The sequence below is a fragment of the Amblyomma americanum genome, chromosome 9, assembly GCF_052857255.1.
Source record: "Amblyomma americanum isolate KBUSLIRL-KWMA chromosome 9, ASM5285725v1, whole genome shotgun sequence".
Lineage (NCBI taxonomy): Eukaryota > Metazoa > Arthropoda > Arachnida > Ixodida > Ixodidae > Amblyomma > Amblyomma americanum.
The window spans coordinates 73,694,463-73,717,457 of record NC_135505.1 but is presented as its reverse complement, the minus strand read 5'-3'; the positions used below and the strand labels follow the sequence as shown (position 1 = coordinate 73,717,457).

At 45.5% G+C, this 22,995-nt stretch overlaps 1 protein-coding gene and 1 pseudogene across 1 annotated transcript; both read right to left on the bottom strand.

Annotated features, from left to right (window-relative positions):
• Positions 1–697: 697 nt before the first annotated feature.
• LOC144103427 (uncharacterized) lies at positions 698–6,108 on the bottom strand. Its single transcript, XM_077636147.1, has 13 exons — positions 6,099–6,108; positions 5,716–5,904; positions 4,576–4,749; positions 3,518–3,589; positions 3,373–3,441; positions 3,246–3,302; positions 3,092–3,178; positions 2,957–3,034; positions 2,805–2,882; positions 2,476–2,657; positions 2,219–2,372; positions 1,230–1,358; positions 698–768 (listed from the first exon to the last, which is right to left on the bottom strand). Exons 1-13 carry the CDS (start codon positions 6,106–6,108, stop codon positions 731–733), a joined length of 1,317 nt encoding a protein of 438 aa, XP_077492273.1. The 3' UTR covers positions 698–730.
• Positions 6,109–6,800: 692 nt separating this feature from the next.
• Positions 6,801–22,396, bottom strand: LOC144103426 (uncharacterized; annotated as a pseudogene).
• Positions 22,397–22,995: the final 599 nt, after the last annotated feature.

Genomic DNA, 22,995 nt, shown 5'->3' with positions numbered 1-22,995 from the left:
TTAATATCACTAATGGATTCTCATGTTCAGCAGTCTAATTAAGCTTATTGTTCGCACCCTTCTTAGTGACTTCGACAAGCGGATCGGCAATGCGAACATAATCGGGAATAAAGTCCCTGTAGTATCTCGTTAAATCCAAGAACGACTGTACTTCTTTCTTGGCCGTCTGTATGTTGCTTACTGTATTTTTACCAAGATGCCGTATTTCGTCGTGATGCGGTCCATCCCCATTTTGTGTCTGAGAAAAGAAATGGCTTCAAAGCCCACCTAATATTTTGTCGGTTTTATGATTAACCTGGATTGCTGAATTCTGTCACATAGTTTTTCCAGCGTAATTACATGCTCTTTCCTCGCATTTGTTGCCACAAGGGTTTCATCAGTATAGTGTTCTACATATCGGAGCCCATCCAAAGCTTTCCCATTACCCAGACAACACTGAAATATCCTGAGGGCATACTGAGGATGTTTTTTTTTGAGGAGATTCTTTATCCTCAAAACATCCTCAAATGGTCCTCATAATGTACTAAAAAGGTCCTCATTTCCGGCATCAGGACATCCTCAGAATAGCCTCAAAAGGAGAATTTCTGATGTTTTGAGTACATTCTGAGGAGGTTATAACTGGTCAAGCTGCATAAAAAAACGCGAAAAATTTGTGCAAATAATTTATTCATTAAATTCCTCAGCTGCTTGCTGCCATTTGGTGTTATCCCTGTGCGCTGCACGGGCTCCTTTACTGCTCTTCTGAGCTGCGGCTGTCTTCTGTGGTGCCTACTGAAATAGAGATGGAAAATCAGCAGTTGAATATATGCAATTCAGTTCAAGAACACAGTTCTTTATACTCCTAGTGCAACGAGATGCAAATATGACTTTCAGTATCGGAACTTACAACTTGCAGTGCAACACACTCTTCTGCATGAGCAACTGCCATAAAAGTTAATCACTGCAACAGATATTCATGGGCTCATATGAGAATAAAATGACCTCATGCACTGAAGCAAAGTTCATCCATAGCAAAATAGTTCTGCTGCATGACCCTACAATGTGAGAACTTTTTTTATGGGGTTTAGCGTCCCAAAGCGACTCAGCCTAGGCTATGAGATGCCGTAGTGAAGGGCTCCAGAAATTTCGACCACCTGGGGTTCTTTAACGTGCACTGACATTGCTGGACATTAAGAAAAGAATAACCCCCATTCAAAGCTTACGTCAGTTGTGCTGAGAATGTCACCTACCTATGTGCAGGACTTTTGCAGCTTTTGCCTCTTCTTTCTTCAGCTTTTCTGCTGAGTGGCGAAGCCACACCTTTACAACATTAATGACGTCACATTGTGTGGACTCAGAAAAATTCTGTTTCACAGCCCCTGCAAAAAAAAACATATTAGTTATATGCGATTGCAAATCCACACAACAGTCAAATAACACATGTGCACCATATATATTAGGTGTTTCAAAGCAGCCAGGTAGTAATGTTTAAAAATAGGATTTTTGAGGTAAAGAGAAGCTTTTTACGGCATATTAATACCAATGTTGGCAGACGTCGTTCCGAGCATTCTTAGAAAATTCAAAGTATTGTCCTGTGCAGCCGATTTCCCTAATTTAAATCGGAATAAATGTCCCAGCTCCCGCTTTTTTTTTAACTCACTGCTGACGGCAGGAGTCACCCAACCTTTCAGCCAGTCCGGTAGCGGCTTGTCGCTCTACGATCAGGGATGTGATACATAGTGATCGGTGAAAACAGAGTTTGTATTTTTATTTCTGTGGGCCTAATTTGCAGCTACGGAGCCTCTGGGTAGACCTATTTATTCATGGAAACCTAAAAACAATATAAAAGCAGAAACAAAGCCACCACACGACTGCCTGAAATGCACTACACGCGTTTGTTGACTCCTCCTACCTTAAGCGGCAAGTTCAATAAAAGATGGGAGTCAACAATGACATTACTATGCCCCAAAATGCTTCTTTTTCTGTCCAAAACCCCATTTTTAAAAATTCCCTGAAATACCTTGTATCTCTGTGCCATAAGCATCCATGAGCGTCGGAACCACCTATCATGAGGGCGATATGAATGCACTTAATGTGTGATTTACCTACTAAACCCAAAAGCAGCCTTGTAACAGCCACTGCCATCAAGTTCAACCTATGGTTAGCTAACTACCACTGAAAATTTCCATGTAACAAAGGTGGAGTACACAGAACAACTGATCCAATAACAGTAGCTTACTCAGGATCACGTCTGCAACATTAAGGCTGCAAAACTTTTTCTTGCCTTTTTGGCCCAGCCAGCTATAGTTTACAGCGACTTTTGGCATCATGAGGGCCTCCAGCACATTTCTGGTGGCCGGTGGTGCCGTCACTCCTCCAAGGCCACACAGTTGCTGCAACTAGAAAAAGTACATTCTTTTAAGCTGCATACAAGTTTAAACATCAACAAAGATGAAAACAGTGCCTTACAAGTCGAGTCTTCAAGCCTTCATTTACCCCTAACTGGGAATTGAATTCTTCAAAGGCACTGACTTCATTAAATGGCCGTGTGACAACCTCTGACCTCACAGCATATGTAAAGCCGCTGCTCAGACGTCGCGATATTACGTCCAGCTGTCTTCCTTGCTGCTCCACCCTCATGTCTATTGTGTGCAGTAGCTTCATGATTTGTTCAAACTCTATAAAAAGAAAAAGATATTTATAAGTACCGCACTGCACAAAGGCTATTCTTTTAGGTAATTTAAATCTGGCAGTCGAAATAAGGTATTGTAACCAATTATAGAAACTAAAAGTACTCAATAGGATCACCTTTAATAACTGCTTACCGGCAGGTTTGAGAGCCCTCACAGCTGCGGATGCTGTGCTTCGAGGTGTTGATCCCCCGTCAGACCAAGAAGTATGTGCTGAAAGTGAGAATGAAACGAGTAATAAAACCAGAATAGCGGTTCCCAATCCTCACTTGGCAAGGAATGCACACCTTCAGTCCTTCCATGAGTTAAGGGTGGCAACAAACTGCTAATAGTTGGAAATCGGCTATCATTCCTCTGCCTGTGTGCTGCAGGACAAAATTATATAAGGAAGAAAACTAGGATAATAGCTCTCGATTCCTTACCTGGCCAGGAGCGGAGAGTTTCTGGCTGTGAGTGAGCCATGCGTGGAGGCCAGGCATTTTCAGGCTGAAGGTTCTGGGATCTTTGCCCTGTTTAGAGACAGCCAAACAGTGCACCCCCATAAGTTTCGGAATGTACCTGTGGCACAAGACTTACATTGCTCTCCCCCATTAGGTGTAAACTGTCCGTACGACTGAGTGCTCCGAGTATACCCTGTCAAAGACACAAAATATCACTTTCCTGCCCTGTGTATGAGGTACTTTCCTGTGCAGAAGTCACTTACGACAGTTAAGCATATATCCCCCAGCACTTTCAGGTGGAGGCTCATTACTGAAAAAGTCATCACGGTCACCTGCAAATAAAAAATGCATTTACTGCACTCCTGATATAACAAAAAAGTCTATTTAAATTTCACTTCCTTCACTAACCTAAATTCTGAGAACGAAGTACCCTCCTCCCTGAAGGCTGATTCCAGGCATCTGGCATTTCATTCCTGCCTGCTGCAAGAGTACATGACAGGGGTTTTCATGTGGAATCTAGGCCAAAGCAGCTCATTCATTAATAGAAACCACTTGTAATGAGGTAGAATCAACATCACTACAAGCCCCCAAGTTAAGGAAACTGACACACAAGAACGAGCACAAAGAAACACCACACCAGAGGCTTGGTGCCTTAAAGAACTATTTGTTTTTCATTGGCTTCTTTTAAGACTAAACAACGTTACAAATTGATAACAACGTAAGTCCTTCATATGGTAGTAACAAATATTGTGCACCGTGCACAAAAACTAAGTAATATGCATACTTGATAGCCCATGTTTTATAGCTTAATATGGCACATAAAGTCTTTGTTTGCAGTGTACTTATATGATGAGCATGCAGCAAGTTCTAGCATCCCTTTTGCAAACCAAAACATTTGACCTCTATTTTAAGGCATTGCAGCTTTTGAAGCAGAACATTTAATACCACAGCGTACTTTGGACAATTAGGTTACATGAAAATTATACCGTCATGGGCAGCAAAGCGTGGAGGATAGGAAAAAACGGTTGCTTCTTTTGACTTCCTGCTGCTTGATTCCTTGCGTTGTATCGCTTCTAACAGAAATAAAAAAAACATTAACTTCGTTGCAGTGTGACAATGCCAAGTATAAACAATCTGCAAGATGCGACTTAGAACTTAAAAGGGGAGTTCCTTGTCATCAGTGGTAGGCTGGATTTGGCCCAATGCTACCAACATTGAGCACTAGCTGCTAAATTGTTGGGCAGCTGAAACAACACCAGAATCTGGATCCTGGATTTCACTATAACAGTGAATGCAACTTTCCTACGACTCACACAGTGCAGCTTGTATCGAACACAGTGCAACTGATCAACACTAGAGTACCAAAGGTCATTTAAATTTGCAATCAATTATTTCAAAGCAGTTTGTATAAAATGGCTCTTTGCATTTGAGAGTAACACCTATAAAGAAGCTAAGATGTACATTACTTTGAAGCATTGACTGTGGTGGCTGTGGTGGTGGGGGGGACACATTTTCATCTTCAGAGCTACTCAGTTGCCTGATTAGTCTTCTTCTTTTTCCCCTTCCTAAATCATAGTCAGACAGAAGATCTGACGTGTCCTCTGCCTTCCGTAGTCCTTTCTGTGCTTCTCCATATGTATCTGAAAACAGTAATGCCATAAGGTCCATCAAAGAAAGAAAATGGGCCTTGACTCTCCGTACTTGTCCATGTACGTACGAAAACTTTTGGGATGGTAACTCATTTTAAGAAATGAAATCTTAATTCAGTTTGCAAGAAACCAACAAACATGTAATGTCATTTATTTGTTATATCTTCTGCTAAACAAAAGAGATGTGAGAGTGCAATAAATAAACTGAAATGCTGCTTTAAGCTCCAAGCCATTGAGTGGCATGTACAACAATTGAACCAATTAAGTAACCGAAAGATAATCAGACTCAGGCTAGGTGAAGACTGCTCATGACACTATCCAACATTTTCTTCTCTCAGGTAGCTGTAGTTATAAAAAGACCTAGCAAGAGCAGTCCTCAGACTGCTCATGAATGACCACAAACTAGTAAATATGGCTGTTTCTTATTTTGAGATAGAAAATTGATTTTTTAGGGAAGGAAGTGGCGCAGTATCTGTCTCACATCTCTGTGAACACCTGAACTGAGCTGTAAAGGAAAAGATAAAGGAGGGAGTGAGAGAAGGAAGTGTCTCCATAGTGGAGAGCTCCAGAATAATTTTGACCACCTAGATATCTTTAACTTGCACTGACATCACACAGCACAGGGGTGACTTTTGCTTTTCGCCTCCATCCAACCACTGCGGCAGGTTTAATTTTTACTGTTGCTGCTTTTAAGTCATCTACCTTCATTCTCATTTAATGCATGTCATTGAATTATTCCTAAATATTTATTCTTAGACAAAGTTAAGTACTATTTTTTTTGGTGTGCTCTTCACTTCAGTTTGTTTCTAACAGCCACTGCCATAAACAATCCCTCCCAAATGTGGAGCTGTTCTCTCGAATAATACTACAGCCTTTTAGACTTTACATGGCCACAGTGGACAACTAGAGATTAATATGCAAGAGCAATAAGTAATAGAGAAACATTGTTCCTATTACCAAATGCCTGCACTACGATGCAAGGCACTTTTTTCCAGTCGAGTGCAGGTGTTGCTGCCCCTTTAATAAGACTTGGGATCTCTTTCCTTTTTGGTGGCCACATGCAGCTGTCTCCAGACAACCAGTTCTTATGAACAACTGCCACATCATTATCTTCTTGGGGAAATTTAACAACAATATAGACACCACCTTAAAAGAGAGGAAACATGAATTTATGAGGACACACATTTACAAAACCAAAACAAACATAGTAGAACACCGGAGCACAGGCAAATCATGTTATTATTTAGCATGTTGTGCATCCAAAAAAGAAATAATTCATGCAATTATTAAATACTTGCCCGTAACTAGTGTATATTTGGGAAGAAAAGGCACACACAAACATCCAGCCATATCAAGTTGTGTTGTTGGGCAAGCTGGTGAGATATTCTGAGGGAAAACAGTGCAAAAGAAAACTCACAGGACAAGAAAGACAGACAAACTCGAGCGCTGACTAACAACTGAGTGTATTTAGTGCGAGAGCGAAATAAATACTTGGAAAAAATGACAAATGCGCAGTCGCAGGAAAGGAAAAAAACAGCCATAACTGAACTTCTCAGTCGATCATTTCGTTAAGCTATTCATTCCCTTCCTCTTTACATTTATGATTTCATAAAAGGACAACGCACCAAAACAGGCAGCAAACAATACAAGACAAGCGCTTGTTCCTTCTCTCTTACTGCATGCTGTATGTTTCGGCACTAGGTCCTTTCACGAAAATATGCACCAACTAGCCCCTCAGCAAGCATTACATTTCTCTTTCACACAACATTTCCTAAAGTAAATAGAGTATTTCTCGTCTTTTGTGTACAAACGCACCACTGACATGAACCAGAGAACCGAGAAAACCCTTAGTAAAATTTAATAAAATCCCGCCGATAATTCTGTAGCACACATAAACAGTACTGGCCAAGTTGAAATGCAATGATGAGAGATACTGTTTGAAAGCATACATTTGGAGCTGGAAAAAAATAACGTGCCACCAGCCATAGATAAATCCTTCAGCTTCTGCCACTGTGGCATAAACTATTTGTTTATACAGTCAGTTATGCTGATATTTCTGAATGAAGGAGGGGAAAAATAATGGCATCGCGTTTAAAAAAGAGTTTCAAAGCTTTGCGTGAAACATTCTCTAGTGGCCAGGCACGCAGACTAGACAGTTGTGCTGCTCTATATATGCCAAGCATTGATGATGGGCATGGAGAGGAGTACAGGTCCTCGAGCTGAATGAACTTTCTTCCTACAACGCAAGGTGCTCCAGTTGGCAGATGTGCAAAGTTCTCGATGACAATTATAGATTCATCTTGCAGAATGCAACAGCTGTCCTTCTTGCCAGGGGCAAGGACATCGCTGCCTGGAAGCTTCATTTTTTTGAACTGAGGCCCTTGACATGGAGCAATAAGGGGCCCAGACTCATGTTGTCCAGTGAGCAGTGGGAAGTTTGGCGTCTTCTGAGCCTCCTTCAGTACAGCTCCTTGCTCTGATAGTCTGTTAGAGAGCTGCTCAAGTGGTCGCTCTGGTTTTCGGAGCAGCCTTTTCAGAGCAGACATGTGGTTCTCAAATGGAAACGCACTCCATGAATCCAATGGCCCCAGGTGCTCAACATTGGATGCCAGATGGCATAGTCCATGCACATTGTGCGAAGCATGCTCCTTGCCATATATCTTTATAAAGCCTTTAACAAAATGGTTCAGAAGCTGCCCTGCATACTGCACTTCACTTTTTGTGCCATTAGGCATTGAAAGAATGGTAATAGCAACATGCAAAGCTAGAAAATTCTCATACATCTTTGACGGAAGAAGCTATGACAGGAGCACGGGTCCCCCATACAGCAAAAAGAAACGAAACTCTGTGGCCTTCCAGCGATCCAGATCTGTGAGGCTACGAGGCTTTCGGTTAAATTCACAAGGAACAAACTGTGCGGCCTTGACATTTCTCACTGACAGTTCAATGCGGACTTTGCTGCCAAGCCTTATAGCTTTCGGGCCACGGAACCACAATACAAGCAATTTGTGCACCACGCCTAGGCAAACGAGGTGCATATAATCTAGCGGGACATCCCTCACAATGTCTATTGGCAGCTGCTCTACAATACTGCTTCCAGTATGATACTGCTCCTGCGACCTCTGCCTAAAACTGCAGTCAGTTCTCAGCTCACTGCTAATGTTTAGAAAACAGACTCTTCCTTCAATGTACGCACCCTTAACAGTGCACTTCGTGCAGCTGTAATAGCCCGTGTGGTTTTTGACACACAAAACAAATGCCTTTGCAGGCGCATCACACACAATGGCTTTTAGATTTACAGGTATTGTGAAAGCTTTAACAGCAATTCCTGTAGATAAAAGAACATTTAGCTCTTCAACAAAGCTGTATAGGAACTCATTTGCATCTCTCGGCTTGCTGTCACCGAAGAAAACACTCGTCACAAATGGTGCCGCATGCTTGAGGTTGCTTATGCGGCCGAGAATGGTCCAAAACTGGCCTCTAGAACGTTTCGATAATGGTATGCCATCAATATGAAAAGTCAAATTCAGTTCCGGCGGCAGGTCTCGACACTGTCCCAGGATTTCCCGTATCCCTGCTTCTACACCGAAGTGGCGGTACTGGCCTCCCGAAATTTCGGAAAGTTCATTTTCGGTGTCTGTAGCAGCGCTCTCGCCGATGATGGGAGAGAAGAAAAACACTTGTGGCTGCGGAGCACTTTCAAAAGTGACGTGACAGCAGCATGCGACGACCCAGACTCCACTGCCCATGTTTGAAGCTGGTGGCGGAAAGTCGCTACGTCCTCGTCAGCGCTTTCAAGATCGGCTTCGTAATCAAACCTGCTGTCAACCTGAGGACAAAGGTCCTGATCGCAGCTTAAATCTACAAAAACCGATGAGGTCCCAGCTTCAACATCTTGCCTTGTGGGGTCTGGGGTCGGCACATCCTCAGTATCGGGCACAAAACGTTCGGTCACACACACACATCACGCTGAAGCTGGTTGCACTGTTCTGACAATGGATCAGCACCAGCTTCGGCACACGCGGCGAGCTGCAAGCTAACATCAACCCATCTTTTCCTTGTGCGGCGAAACTTTCGCGCACGACTTTCCGTTGACATCGTGCAAATCAGCAGGTCGTAGTGCAAATCTACAAAGGCGTCACTCACTTTTCTGAGAGGCATCCATCGCGGAATAACGCGCACGTGCGAGTAGCGTGCGTGCTTCGCCGTCACGGTGATCGATCACGACGTTGCGGATGCAGGCTTGGCTTAAACGAGAATCGGCCACACACGTAATGATGTTGATCGTGCGATGCGATGTTAAGACGCAATAAATATTGCGGAACGATTGACTTCGTGAAAAAGAACATTTTTTACAGAAATAAAAAAACACCGTTATTTGCCTACCCAGCAACACACAGACGGGCCCCCGGATTCAAGCCCGCTTTCTGTGAACGGGCTAAAATCGTGCTCCTTCGCCAAGGGAAAAGCTAGCGGCATTGCGTACAACACGTAGTCTTGCTTGAAGGAAAGCGATTTGCAGAAGCTTTAATTGTGCGCGATAGCGTCGTCACATGAAAAAACGGCAATCACAACTACGGTAGACCAGAACTCATAGGTTTTCTCAGGACATTAACCAGCAGCGATGCGGGTGGTTGAATATGACGTTGCACGAGCCTTCCCGGAACCGCACCTCAAACTTTTTTCTCTTCGTTGGCACGCAGCAAGCGTGCTCTGGGTTGCAGTTCGAACCAGCGTGCATGCGCGGTAGTCAGCTAACGGCGGTGGTTTCTCTCGTTTCCGCGTGCAGCAATTTGCGGTCTAAGCGCGCTGTCGTTGAAAAAAACTGTGCATGCATACTGTCAAAGGGATAAAACTTCAGAGCGCCGTCGCAGTAATGCATCACAAATAAAACTTAATGGAAGTAAATGCTTAGAAATCAAATTTCACACACACACACACACACACACACACACACACACACACACACACACACACACACACACACACACACACACACACACACACACACACACACACACACACACACACACACACACACACACACACACACACACACACACACACACACACACACACACACACACACACACACACACACACACACACACACGCACGCACGCACACATGCACACACGCACGCACACACACACACACACACACACACACACACACACACACACACACACACACACACACATATATATATATATATATAAGCATTATTTTTCTGATAATTTTCATGCATGCGTGTTCACAAACATATGTCCTCAAAATGACCTTTTGAGGACCACGAAGCCGCTGGTATGACCTGAGAACATCATTCTGCGAACGTTTTGAGGACAATCCAACCTGGGACATTATGAGGATATTGAGGATGTTTTAGAGGCCCCGAGGACGTTTGGACCATTTGAGGACGTCCTCAGGATGCTTGGTGTTGTCTGGGTAGCTTCGTGAATAATTCGTGGTTACTGCCATTGGGCTTTTTGACAAATACGAGAGGCGCATTGCCTGCTGACCACGACCTCTCAATGACACCAAGCTCCTACATCTTCCGCACATCATTTTAAATTGATTATTGAACTGCTAAAAGTAAGGTTGTGGGTATTGTTTCACACTAAATGGTGTATCTGTAGAGAGATCTAATTTGCAACATATGGCCTCCGTTTTGCTTAGTACATCCAAAAACACATCCTCCGTGCTTCGGAGTAGAGCCATTATCTGTGATTATCTGTCTTCATTCAAATTGGGGTTTATTAGTACCTTATCCCATCCTACACTTTTCTTCCCATTGCTCGTGGGCACTTCGGCAAGATAATCTGTCGCCTCTGCCACTACCGAGCATGCTATATTGGCGTTGTACCATACGGGAACTCTTTCTTCGTATTTTTTCAACTTATTTGCATGGAAAGCCTTCTTCGTGTTATTTATAAATAATCATTTTCCATGTTATTTTTCTTCTGCGTTACAAGGTAAGGGCCCTTCCATATCGTCCGTAGCTTGTTATGATCCTTGGGTAGCAATATGTGAGCCCCGTCGCCCAGACACAAATTTCTGTGAGTGGCTTTCGTTTCATAGTTGTTCTTAAAGCGTTTGCGCGGCCTTTCCGGGCCTTGATGTGCAAGCCTGCATGTTTCCTCCAACTTGTCACGCAACTCAAGAACGTATGTGTACGTTGTCTTGAGATCTAACGCAATCTCTTTATTAACCCACAGCGCCTTGAGTATTGTAAGTGGACCTCTAACGGTTTCCCATACAACATCTCGAAGAGCGAGAAACGAAGACTCATTTGTGGTACTTCGCGGTAGCGAACAAAAGAGCTGGAAGGTATCTATTCCACTCAGTAGGTCTCTGCTGGCACATTTTTGGACATATTTTTGAAGGTGCCATTGAACCGCTCTACACATGGTATGGTATGGCGTTATTAGTAACTGCCTTACTGACAAAAGACAGTTAACCTCCTTCATGAGTTCCGCGTGAAGTTCTAGCCCCGGTAACTCAGAACTTCCTTCGAGTACCCATAACGCGAGAACATCTAAACAACACCCTCCGCCACTTGGACACTGTCAAAAGTCAATGGAATAGCGTCAGGATAACGAAGGACCACGTCAACTAGGGTAAGCACTTATCGCCTCTCGTGGATACCGGATAGATTGGCCCCGTAATGCAATATCCACTTTTTGAAACAGTAGGTATGTGGCCAGCATCTTGCCCAAATGTACGGGAGCAACTCTTCCTTTTGAAACTGTGCGCCTGCACACGTCAAACGAGCGAACAATGCTTTTAACATCACTCTGAACACCTGGTCAGAACTCCTTGGTTATTCTACACACCCTTTTGTGAACACCCTGGTGTTCGGCATAATGGCATCATGTCCTAAGAATAACACTGAAAACTAAACATTTTGACAGATTTACCTGTTTGGTTGGGTTTGAAGACATAATAAACTGCACATCTCCAACCAAAAATGTTAACTTTAACCCAACGTTTCGAAGCCGACTCGGCTCCTTCATCAGGGGTGACTGAGGGCAGCAGCTAGCGTCTTTTAAGTATGGAGGGGGGGGAGGTGGTCAAAGGAACGACAGCTGTGATGCGAAAGGCGTGAGGGAGGTTGAGAGGGATTAAGGCTGTTAGTCACGTTGTCGCACTGTGGGGAGGCGGTCAATGGAGACCTTTTTTTAATGAGTTGAAGAGCGAAGTCCCTGGGCATATACTGGGGGCAGGCTTCCTTTTGTGCGGTAATGTTGTTCGTAGTGGTTTGGATGTGCCAGGATTCCAAAAGGATCCTCTTGTGGTAATTTGTTTCGGTTCCGAGGATGAGGGTTTCTTCGAAGTTTATTCTATGGTCTGAGTCCTCGGAATGGTCGGCTACTGGATTGCGCTCTCTTGCGAATTTTCGGACGTCGTTCTTATGTTGCCGAATTCTTTCTTTGAAATTTTTGATTTCGCCAATATAGCTTGCGTCGCAGTCGGCGCATGAAATTTGGTAGACAATGCCTTGGGCTCTTTCTTTCGGCGACCGGTCTTTGGGAACAGGTAACCAAAGCGCCACAGTGTTTGTGGGCTTGAGCGCAACCTGGAGACCCGATTTTTTTCAGGATTCGGGCGATGGTTTCGCTGACACCTCCGACATAAGGTAAAGTGACGTATTTTGGTGGTGTAGTTGGTCTTTGTGCGTTCATTTCTTGACGAATGTTGTGTTTTTGATGTCGAATGGTTTTTTCAATAATGACTTTTGGGTAGCCGTTCATGATGAGTTTTTTTAATATCGTGTGTAGTTCTTTTTTTCTGTCAAGTTCTGTGCTTCAGTGTGTCTCAATTCTTCTGAATAGTGTCTTTACCACTGATGCTTTATGGACTGTCGGGTGGTTCGAAGAGAAGTGGAGATACCGGCCTTAGTGGGTTGGTTTGCGGTATACAGAGAATTTTAGGGTATTGTCATTTTGGGACACGAGGACGTCCATAAACGGCAGGTAGTTTTCTTGTTTGAACCTGACATTCAGTTCACGCTAGAGGTGGATCAAGAAAACTCCCTGCCGTTTTTGGACATCCTCGTGTCCCGAAGCGACAATGCCCTTCAATTCTCCGTATACTGCAAACCAACCCACTCAGGCCGGTATCTCCAGTTCTCTTCGAACCACCCGACAGTCCGTAAAGCATCAGTGGTGAAGACGCTGTTCTGAAGAGTTGAGACATACTGCAGCACAGAACTTGACAAAAAAAGAACAACACACGATATTCAAAGAACCCATCATGAACGGCTACCCAAAAGACTATTCAAAAAACCATTCAACGTCAAAAACACAATATTCGTCAAGAAATCAACGCACAAAGCCAACGCCACCACCAAAGTACGTCACTTTACCTTATGTCGGAGGTGTCAGCGAAACCATCGCCCGAATCCTGAAAAAATCGGGTCTCCGGGTTGCACACACGCCCACAAACACTGTTGCGCTTTGCCTACCTGTTCCCAAAGACCGGCAGCCGAGAGAAAGAGCCAAGGCATTGTCTACCAAATTCCATGCGCCGACTGCGACGCAAGCTACATCGGCGAAACCAAAAATTTCAAAGAAAGAATTCGGCAACATAACAACGACGTCCGCAAATTCGCAAGAGCGCGCAATCCAGTAGCCGAACATACCGAGGACTCCGACCATAGAATCAACTTTGAAGAAACCCGCATCCTCGGAACCGAAAGAAATTACCACAAGAGGCTCCTTCTTGAATCCTGGAGTATCAAAACCACCCCGAACAATATCAACCGCACAAAAGGAAACCTGCCCCCAGTATATGCCCAGGGACTTCGCTCTTCAACGCAACGAAAAAAAGTCGCCATTCAGCACCTCCCTGCAGTGCGTCAGCGTGACTAACAGCCTAAAACCCCTCCCCCTCCCCCGCGTCTTGCGCGACACAGCTCTCGTTCTTTTCACCCCCCTCTCCCCTCCATACTTAAAAGACGCTAGCTACTGCCCTCAGTCACCCCTGATGAAGGAGCCGAGTCGGCTTCGAAACGTTGGGTTAAAGTAACATTTTTGGTTGGAGAGGTGCAGTTTATTATAAGAATAACACTGTCTTTTGCATATCTGTCATGTAACAACAGCTTTTTGACCCGCCTGGCCGAGCTAGATATGCATTCCCTGTGCTTTCAAGCTCGGGTCTTCTCTTTTCCTAACTTAAATTTCGTCCGGTGTTACGCTCAGACACATCGTAACGGGACTAGAGAGCGGACGCTGCGTTGCTCGGGCTGTCACCTGAACTTTTGCCTCCACTGCAGACAAGAAACTGACCACCCCATCACCCGACTGACCTGTCTGGGCCTTTCCTCATTTGGGTGTTCCTCAACGTCGAGCATCCTACACTCGGGATTGTGGTCCTCGACACTTTTAGACATAGATTGGTTGTTCTACGCAATTTGCCACTACCTGTCCAGTATAATATGGCGTGGCAACTAGAATCATGGCTTCTGGAAGGTATCTGAATGTGCTATCGACGAGTCAGGTCCGACGCTTCCCCTGTAAGATCCTCGTCCTTCATCACGCTTCTCTGTACCTAATCTATGTTGCATCGTTGTCTCGAAGCACCATTATAGGAAGGTCTCCTATTTGCCCAACCACCACCGGCTTATGTGCTTTCAACTTGGATTTTTCATGGGCAGCCTCACTTTCCAGCGGCGTTTGCTCTCCTTTTAGCTGTGGACCTTCAGGTGGTGTGACAAGTGCTACCCAAGAGTCGGAAACGCATGCAGCTCGGTCCTGTGTTCTATATCGGCACTCATCCTCTATATCGGCATATCCTCTCCTCTTGCAACTTGGCACACAACCTCTGTCTTTCGGGCAACGCTAGTGGTCCGTCAGTCAACTGCACGGTGTTCCGCCTTGCACAGAGGAAACACCTTACTGACGCCTTAGATGCACCGCCATAGACTCTTGATTTTGTCAAATTGGTCTCTTGGACCTATTAAGATTCCTCGTTTCCCTTACTCATATTTCTTGGCCTTTTATCCTCGAGGAATTGGTCTGCTATGTCGGCAAACAATTCCAATGAACACAACTTTCAGGAGTAGCGCTAGCTTTCGACTGCAACTTGCTAAAAACTGCTCTGTCACCAGCTCGTCACACACTCCTTCAAAACTCTTTTGCAGAAAAACTGCTCAGCGGTTTCAGAATCCTCGGGCTTCGCGGTGAGAAATCTCTCGCGAAAACACTCTGCTGTAAGCCTGAATCTTTGAAGTAGTGCCTTCTTGGCTTTCTCGTAGTCCATGGAATCAGCAGCAGGCATCCTCTCAAACACATTCAGCACCTCCCCCACTAAGCACATGACCAATGCTGTGACCCATTCACTGCGCTCCCAGCCATGCTCCAAAGCTATCCGCTCTAATCGTTGCAGATATGCGTCCAAATCATCTCTTTTGTCATAAAAAGTTGCCATCAGCTTTCTTGGACAAACTCTGGTCTGTCTAGGAGATTTTGGACCCGCTAAGGAACTCTGATCATCGTACGTGATCTCCTCAAATCCCCCTGCGATATGAGCCTTTTTACAGAAACGAAACTTCTTACCCCGTTTTTCAGCTTCGTGAGCTCTTTTAACCTCCCGCTATTCTGCCTCGCGAGTGTCTGCGCGCGCTTACGCCCTTTCCTCTCTCTGCCTATTTGCCTCCTCTCTCTGGCTCGTTGCCTCCTCGTCATAGAGACTCATCGCCTCTTCCTTGCTTAACCCTGGCTTGAGAGACAGTTCTAACGATTTTGCCAAATCCATACTTTCTGCCGTCAAGAGATCGCAAAAATTCGAGGCAAAACAAAAAGAAACAAGGAAATGAATCCTTGCAGGCTCGGCACTTAAATTTATCACGAATCCCCGGAGAACACTCGGGCCGAGAGAATGAACTATTCGACAGGTGTACCCGCACAGACGCATATTTAATACACCCTACGTTATACAAACACTAGCACACAAAACTAACATAAAGCACATAGACTACCAATACACATGACCCTGGAACACCCAGTCTACTAGCGTTCGGCGTTCGTGTTCACGGTTCGGTGCTGATGAACCGCTGTATGTGTTTAGTAAGTGGCAACCAGGTGGCCGGCGTCGAGGTGGAGTTCTAAGTGCTGAGGCTGGCGTCGCTGGCGGCGTCATTGGTGGCGTCGTTGGCAGCTGCGTTGGCGGCGTTGTCCGAGCTCCAGGTTCAAGTTCCCGTGAAGGTGTCGTTGGTGATGTCGTTGTGATCACCACTCGGATGGATGGCAACAGCGCTGAAGGCACCCATGGCCGTAGTAGGTGACTGCGTCAGCCGTTGACTCCCCGTAACGTGCTCAGGAACGGCAGGAAGTCCACGGTGTGACGCCGTAGAACTTGAGATCCCAAGAGCAGTAGCCGCTGTAGCTCTCTTCCAGCAGAGGTCTTCCTGAGACGCCGGGACCTCCGCTTCTCTGATCTACCGAACCGTGCCACGCTATTCCTTGCGCTTTCCTTCCTTCGCTCCCACTTTACCAAATCATTCTTGTTCATCTTCTTTACTCTTGGGTTAATACACGTTGTGCTTGTCGTCATGCTTGTCGTCTTCTCCGAGCTACTTTAGTTCGTACTTCAATTTCAAACTTCCTATCATATGTGACATGTGGACACACCCGTTGCTAGGGACGCTGTCTAAACTTTAGACGTTGTGTAACCGCTTCTTGCAACTCTTTAATAGAAGACAGCAATCGCGACTCTATGTCGTCGCCCCCATAACTACAGGAAGCATTTCTCGATGGGCAATACTTCAATAGAATGCACGAGCATAATGAAAACTAGCGACAAAGAAGAAGAAAAAGAGGGCTTGTGAATGCCGATCCGTATTTCAAAGAAATTTTGTTCTATTCCGGTATCCGTATCAGGACACTCATGAAGTGATAGAAGCCTTTTTCATTACGAAAAATGTTAACCGATGCAGCACCGATCCTTCTGTGTCCTTCGCAGATTGTGAATTTGACTGCCTAGACAACCGGCTGCTCTCGGCTCTTGTATACTAACCTTTGTCCGTGACGAGCGTGTAATCCAGCTTTTGTTTGGCTATGACGTGCACACTTATTGATGGCTTTCATGTATATTTACGTGCCGTTTTTTCATTAAAACTTCGGTTTTGAGTCAGCGCTTGTGGCGTCTCCTCCCGTTTCTTTGTTTCTTTCTTTGTTGCGCTGATTGTCATCATGATCATTCACCGAAATTCCTAAACGTCCGCTCTGCTTTAATCGACGAGGTCTGCGAAGCTGTAATGCGGCCTTCAGACAGAAGGTATTCCACTACCTGTTTCCGAGCTTGTAATATGTGAGACTAATATCGGCTCTACTTTTCATCTGTTTGGATTTGAGCAATTTCTCTGTGAAGGGGCTCGACATCCCAGCAAGGTTCTACTATGTGTTCGCCTGGGCCTGAATTATTTTATTATATTATTATGTTATCAGCAACAACTTTGTTGCTGTAAGTTTGAACCTGAGTGGGCACACAACCTCCATTACTGGTGGCTACATCCCACCTAAGTTTATTTATTTATTTATTTATTTGAAATACCCTCAGTACCATACGGCATTATAGAGGGGAGTGGTTATACAATGTAGTAAAACGTAGAAATATGAGCACAATATTACAGAAGGTTGCTAGTTATACAGTGTTAGCTAAGGCATCCTGAAGTAAACGGTGATCATCGATTAGTGCCAGTGGTGAGGGCAGTTGATTCCACTCGTCGGATGTCCGGGGTAAAAAGGAATGAAAGTAGGTTTTCGTTCTGCAGAATGGTATTCCAACCTTGAGGGCGTGATCCATGCATGATGACACGTACTGTGGGGGTGAAATAAGTTCTTCGCGTAGATAAGAATGGTGGAAAAATATATGAAAAACGCGAAGATGAAGTGCTCGATGACGGAACGCAAGGGATGACAGACCTAGACTAGATTTCATGCTGGCTATGCTTGCAGTTCTGTTGTAGTTAGAAAGAATGAATCGACAGCAGTATTTTGGACCATCTCAAGTGAGTGCGTTAAGTTCTGGTGATAAGGATCCCATATCGATGCAGCGTATTCGGGTTTAGGTAAAACTAGTGTTTTGTACAGCAAAATCTTCAGCGATGATGGTGCTTTAGCAAAGTTACGACGAAATGTATCCAAGTGTTTTGTTGGCGTTCTTAACGACATGTGTGGCATGAGCAGTCCAGGTAAGGTCATTAGTTATGTGAACACCGAAGTATTTATAAGAGTGCACGGAGTCTAGAGACAAACCGCAAAGGTGATAAGAGGGCAAGTTATTAGTTACTCGAGACACACGCATGAATTTGCACTTGTTAACATTAAGGTCCATTAGCCAAGATTTACACCAGGTTGAGATGGAGTCGAAGTCGGATTGTAGCTTTTGTACGTCGGCTAGTTCATTACGCTTGTTAAGGATGCTACTTATGTTGCAAAACAATACCTGTATGTTTAACTGACGTGTTTCACTTCCCCTCCCGTTTTCCTAGCTAGTGTCATGTATTGACGCTCCATTGTGGCAAGCATGTGTATTCTGTGGCGAGGCAGACTGGACTGTACTATCAGTGGTGGCTATATTATGTTGCGGCACTGCGCCGTGGAAAGCATCTGTTTTTGGTGGCATGATAATCTCAACTATGCTATCAGTGGAGGCATTGTAGGCGTATAATTTATCATTCACTGTCATTTTGTTGTAGCGCAACTGAAAACTAGGGGAGACTGGCAGACTTTTGGCGAAATTAACTAGCTTAGTTATGGCAGTACGCGTGGCGGCGGAAAAATCTTCGGACACTGTTATACGCTTATCTTTAAGTTTACTGCGTGTCGAAGGTACGCGGTCTTTTAGTTTGAAGTTGTTGAACTTGACTATGATAGGGCGACATTTTGACGTAGAATACTGGCCGAGGCGATGTGCGCGTTCTATTGATAAGTCTGATAGGTTGTTGATGATGCCTGCGAGGGTTTCTTTCACACTGTCTTCAGTTTCCTTTCAGGATTCGCGTGAGTCAGGAATGCCTCGGAAAAGCAGGTTATTGCGCCGCGATATGTCCTCGAGTTTTTCGCGACGAGGTTGCAAAAAATCATGCTGCGTTGACAGGGCTTGTAGGGAATTTTAAATGTGGGTTGCTTTTACAGCAAAATGATCTAGCGCTTCTGTTTTCTTTTCCAGGGTGTCCAACCTTTCTTGAATGCGGCCAATTTTGTTCTCTACGTTTTTTTGGCTGGTTTTTATGGCTTTCATGGCTGCGGAAAGCTCAGCCTGATTCTTTGCCGATTGAACAGAACGTGCGTGCACATCCTTAAGAAGGTTAAAAACGGCAGCCATTTGTTCGGAAGGCTCGCTCGGAAAAGACAGGCTTTCGAGCGCGGATTCAGAGCGAGTGTTGGGTCCTGAGTTTGTTTCTAGATCCCCAGAACGCAGTAGCAGGAACAGCATTGAGAAGCACTCAAAAACAACCTCAAGAAACACTTGTGGGCACGGGAGCAACAGCATGCACCGATTACTGCTTTTCTAAGCATGGAATGAAAAATGCCTAAATACCTGTGGAATGCAGAAGCGCGGTGCGTGACACATGATGTCAGCGTTGCTCTCGTGCCCACTGAAGATGTTGTCGGGTTTCCGGTCGTTTAAATAGCCGGTGGGAGCGCACGACATCGTAAAAGATGTTGGTGCGTAGTAGGCCGTGCGCAGTGATGGTAGGAAAACCGGCCGCAGGTGGTCATCAGGGAGCACCAATCTGAGGGTATCTTTTGAAGGTGACAGCGGAGGAACCGGGCTGGATGATACGGCCTGGGCCGATGTCGAAGTGCACAGGAGCAGGAATGCCAAGAATGCCTGCGGAATGCATAAGCGCGGTGCGTGAGACATGCTGTCAGCGTTGCTCCCGTGACGCCACACGACTACAACCACTTCTAGACAGCACTTCACAGCCCCATATTATAGTCGGCGATTTCAATGCGAATCACAATTGCTGGAGAAGCGCGGTAACGAACGCTCGTGGTCGGGATATTGCCACATTCTTGATTAATGCAGGTATTGTTATTCTCAATAACGGGGCGCCGACATTTTTTTTCGCGGAACTGCCTACAGCAGCGGTCTGTACCTTGCATTGGTATTGAGGCGTGTCTCATCATACACAACTTGGTTTGCTGATGTTGAAACTGACGGCAGTGACCACGGACGAACGTATGTACAGCTTCACTGGTTTGGTCGTCTCTCACGTGCCAAGTTCGCTGCACTGAGTGGAATTCTTTGCGAAGCGTTTTGAAACGATCTCTGAGTGTTTCACTACCCCAGAAGATGTCGAGCAGTGCAGGATTGCGGCTATGCAAGGGTGATCGTGTAGCATTTCACAACACCTCCCATAACATAACACCAATAGATGTGCTCTATGCACTACATGCGATTTGGCGACGTGCGGAAGAAAATACCACAGGACGTAAGGTGTCTCGGATCTCCGTGTTCTCGGCGTGCACAAGTAAAGTTCAGCGCTATTTGGGAAAACTTGGTAGACAGCAGTGGCGGTCATTTTGCAGCAGGCTTGGTGCCCGGAAACCACTCTCAGGGATCTGGCGCATCCTCCCACCGTTGCTGTCTCTTCCAGAGCAACAGCACCCTTTCTGCGCATTGGGACTTTTTCTGCACCGGAAAGCTCTTGAGGTTGTGGAGAATTTCTGCGTGCGAAATGGTGGAAGCACATCTGTGCTCTTACCCTGGATCATCGTCTAGACCTTCCATTCAAGCAGCACGAACTCAAAGCAGTGCTTTCTGCTTATAAGCATTCTCCTTCCCCTGACCTCTGTGGAATTACCTGCAGTTGCTCCGTGTCCTGGTTTCGAAAGCAGAAGCTCTTTTAAACTGGTTTAATCACGCTTGGGTCACTGCCAGTGTTCCAGATCGATGGAAAAGAGGCGGTATTGTAGCTCTATTCAAACCAGAAGAACCGCCCCTGACATGACATCATACAGACCTGTAGATTTCAGCAGTTGCATTGACAAAACATTGGAAAGCATGATATTAACACGTCTTGATTGGTTTCTGTAAACGTGCACTCTATACCCAGACGAAATGACAGGATTCCGTAGAGTTCGCTCCATAACGACAGTGTAAATTTTCTGGTATCGACGGCAGAACACGAGAAACGTGGCCACAGACTGACCGCTCCTCTCTTCCTTGATATCAAGGGCACAATCGACAAAGCTTTGCACGATGCAATCATCGACGCCCTCGAGAAATGCGAAATTTTCGGACGCCTAGCTACATCAGTAGATTGCAAATTATCTGAAGAACCGCGCCTTCTACATGGTAACTGATCAAGATGACATGAGAGGTCACTTTGTTATCCGTGGTATTCCTCAGGGAGGAGTGCTTAGTCCAACATTATTCTATCTCGTGCAAATCAAAGAACTACAAACACAATGTCGGCTTCCGCGTGCGCAGACATCTGCATATGGGCATCAACTGTGGCATGTCCACAAGTGCAAGAGAGAATGCAGCGTCCAGTGTCTATATTGTCTACCTACTTGCGTCGTCAGGGGCTTGAGCTATCACCAACTAAAAGCGTCATGTTAGTTTTTGCACGATCGTTGATGGTGTGGTACCCTATCGCAATTGGCGGCCAAGCGATTCCATATATCACACGCTATAATTTATTGGGTGTCACTATAGACCGTGACCTCTCCTGGAAGAAGCGCGTCTCTTCGCTCAGATAAAAAAACGAGAGTTTTGCAAGTATTACAGGATTACAGCTTGCAAATCCTGGAGTCCGCCTGAGCGATCTTTCCTTTGCCTGTACCAGGCGCTGGAAGTCGGTTATGTGAAGTACAGTGCGCCTGTTCTTTCGTCGATTAGACTGACCTCCCTGAGAACACTGGAAAGCGCTCAGGCTTGTGCTTTCGGGTTTGTTTAGGAATAGCATGGAAGGCCTCGAAATAGGGCACATTTTATGAGGATCGCGCCTGCCCAGCCCGTATTTATTTAGAACAGCAGCCACTACGAGTGCATTTGCGACACCAGACTTGGAATCACCGCCGCCCCCTGGCAAATATTAGTAGTCTGTCCAGAAGCAGCCCATATTGGCGTTGTCTTTTAAGACAATTGGCGTTATCATATACCTACTCAGCCGCTTATACCTCAGAGCATGTTTTGTCGACCGATCAGTAACGAACACTTCTTCAGCATAAGCGGTTATTTTGCCTGGGAGCACCTTCAGCCATCGCTTCAGCCTCATGCATAGAACATCATCCACGGCCACCGAAATGGCAGGCATACAAGAGGCTTTGCGCTACATTGGCCAGCAGACCGCAAATCATTGGAGTGTAAAGTGTGACTCAAGACCCGCATTGCAAATAATAAAAAACGACACCAAGTACATGCGCGAAGGTAGGCAGACCAGTTGTAGTTGTGCTAGTTGAGGCGTTCCAGCGCGGAAACACCATTAGGCATGATTGGAGTTCCAGCCATTGAGGTATAGCGGAACATGAGAGCGCTGATGCGGAAGCTACGCTGGCTCATCCTGATCGGGGTTCCTTTCAATTCAAATTCTTAAGAAGGGACCTAACACCCTTACTGACTCATTCAGTGCAGGCTGCCATGCAAAGACGTCCAATGATGTGAACCATCCGCAGTACCGCATCTCTGGGCTTCATGGTTGTTCACGACTTCACCTGTCATCAAATGTTATGCGACGTCAAGGAACTCTGCTCCACCAGCTGCGGCTCGTAGTGTACGCAAAACCTACCTATACAAGATTAGATTAGGAGCTAGCCCTAACTGTCTCAACTGCAACCATCCAGAGACAATTCATCGCATTATTTGCGAGTGCTCCCACTACATTGATACGAGGAGGGCCTTAGAAAATACTATGGGAGATTCGCATGGAGGACCTCTCATAGAAAAGTATTTCACGCGCCAGGGCGAGCCTAACTCTCAGCAGGTTTGCAATGAAGGCTTTCTCAGGTTTTCTCTGAAATAGGCCTCGATTATCGCCTCTGACACTTAATTGCGTGTGCTGTGTTGTGCGCGTCAACACCGTGTACAGCGCGCTATGAGTACACAGGTTTGTGCCGGGATGTGAGAGTTCTTAGAGCCCTTCCCTGCAAGCGTGCGCGGTGTGTGTGCGAGTGACCTGTGCGTGCGGGTGCTTGTGCGTGTGCGTGTGTGCGTGTGTGTGTGTGTGTTTGTGTGTATGTGCGGAAGACATATGCTCCACGAGTAAGACAAGCGCTCCATGTG

Coding starts and splice junctions, on each gene's coding strand:
- LOC144103427 (XM_077636147.1), bottom strand. Junction 2,883..2,956: donor AACTCATGGAAGGACTGAAG/GTGTGCATTCCT, acceptor TCTCACTTTCAG/CACATACTTCTTGGTCTGAC. Junction 1,359..2,218: donor TGTTGCAGACGTGATCCTGA/GTAAGCTACTGT, acceptor TTTTTTTTGCAG/GGGCTGTGAAACAGAATTTT.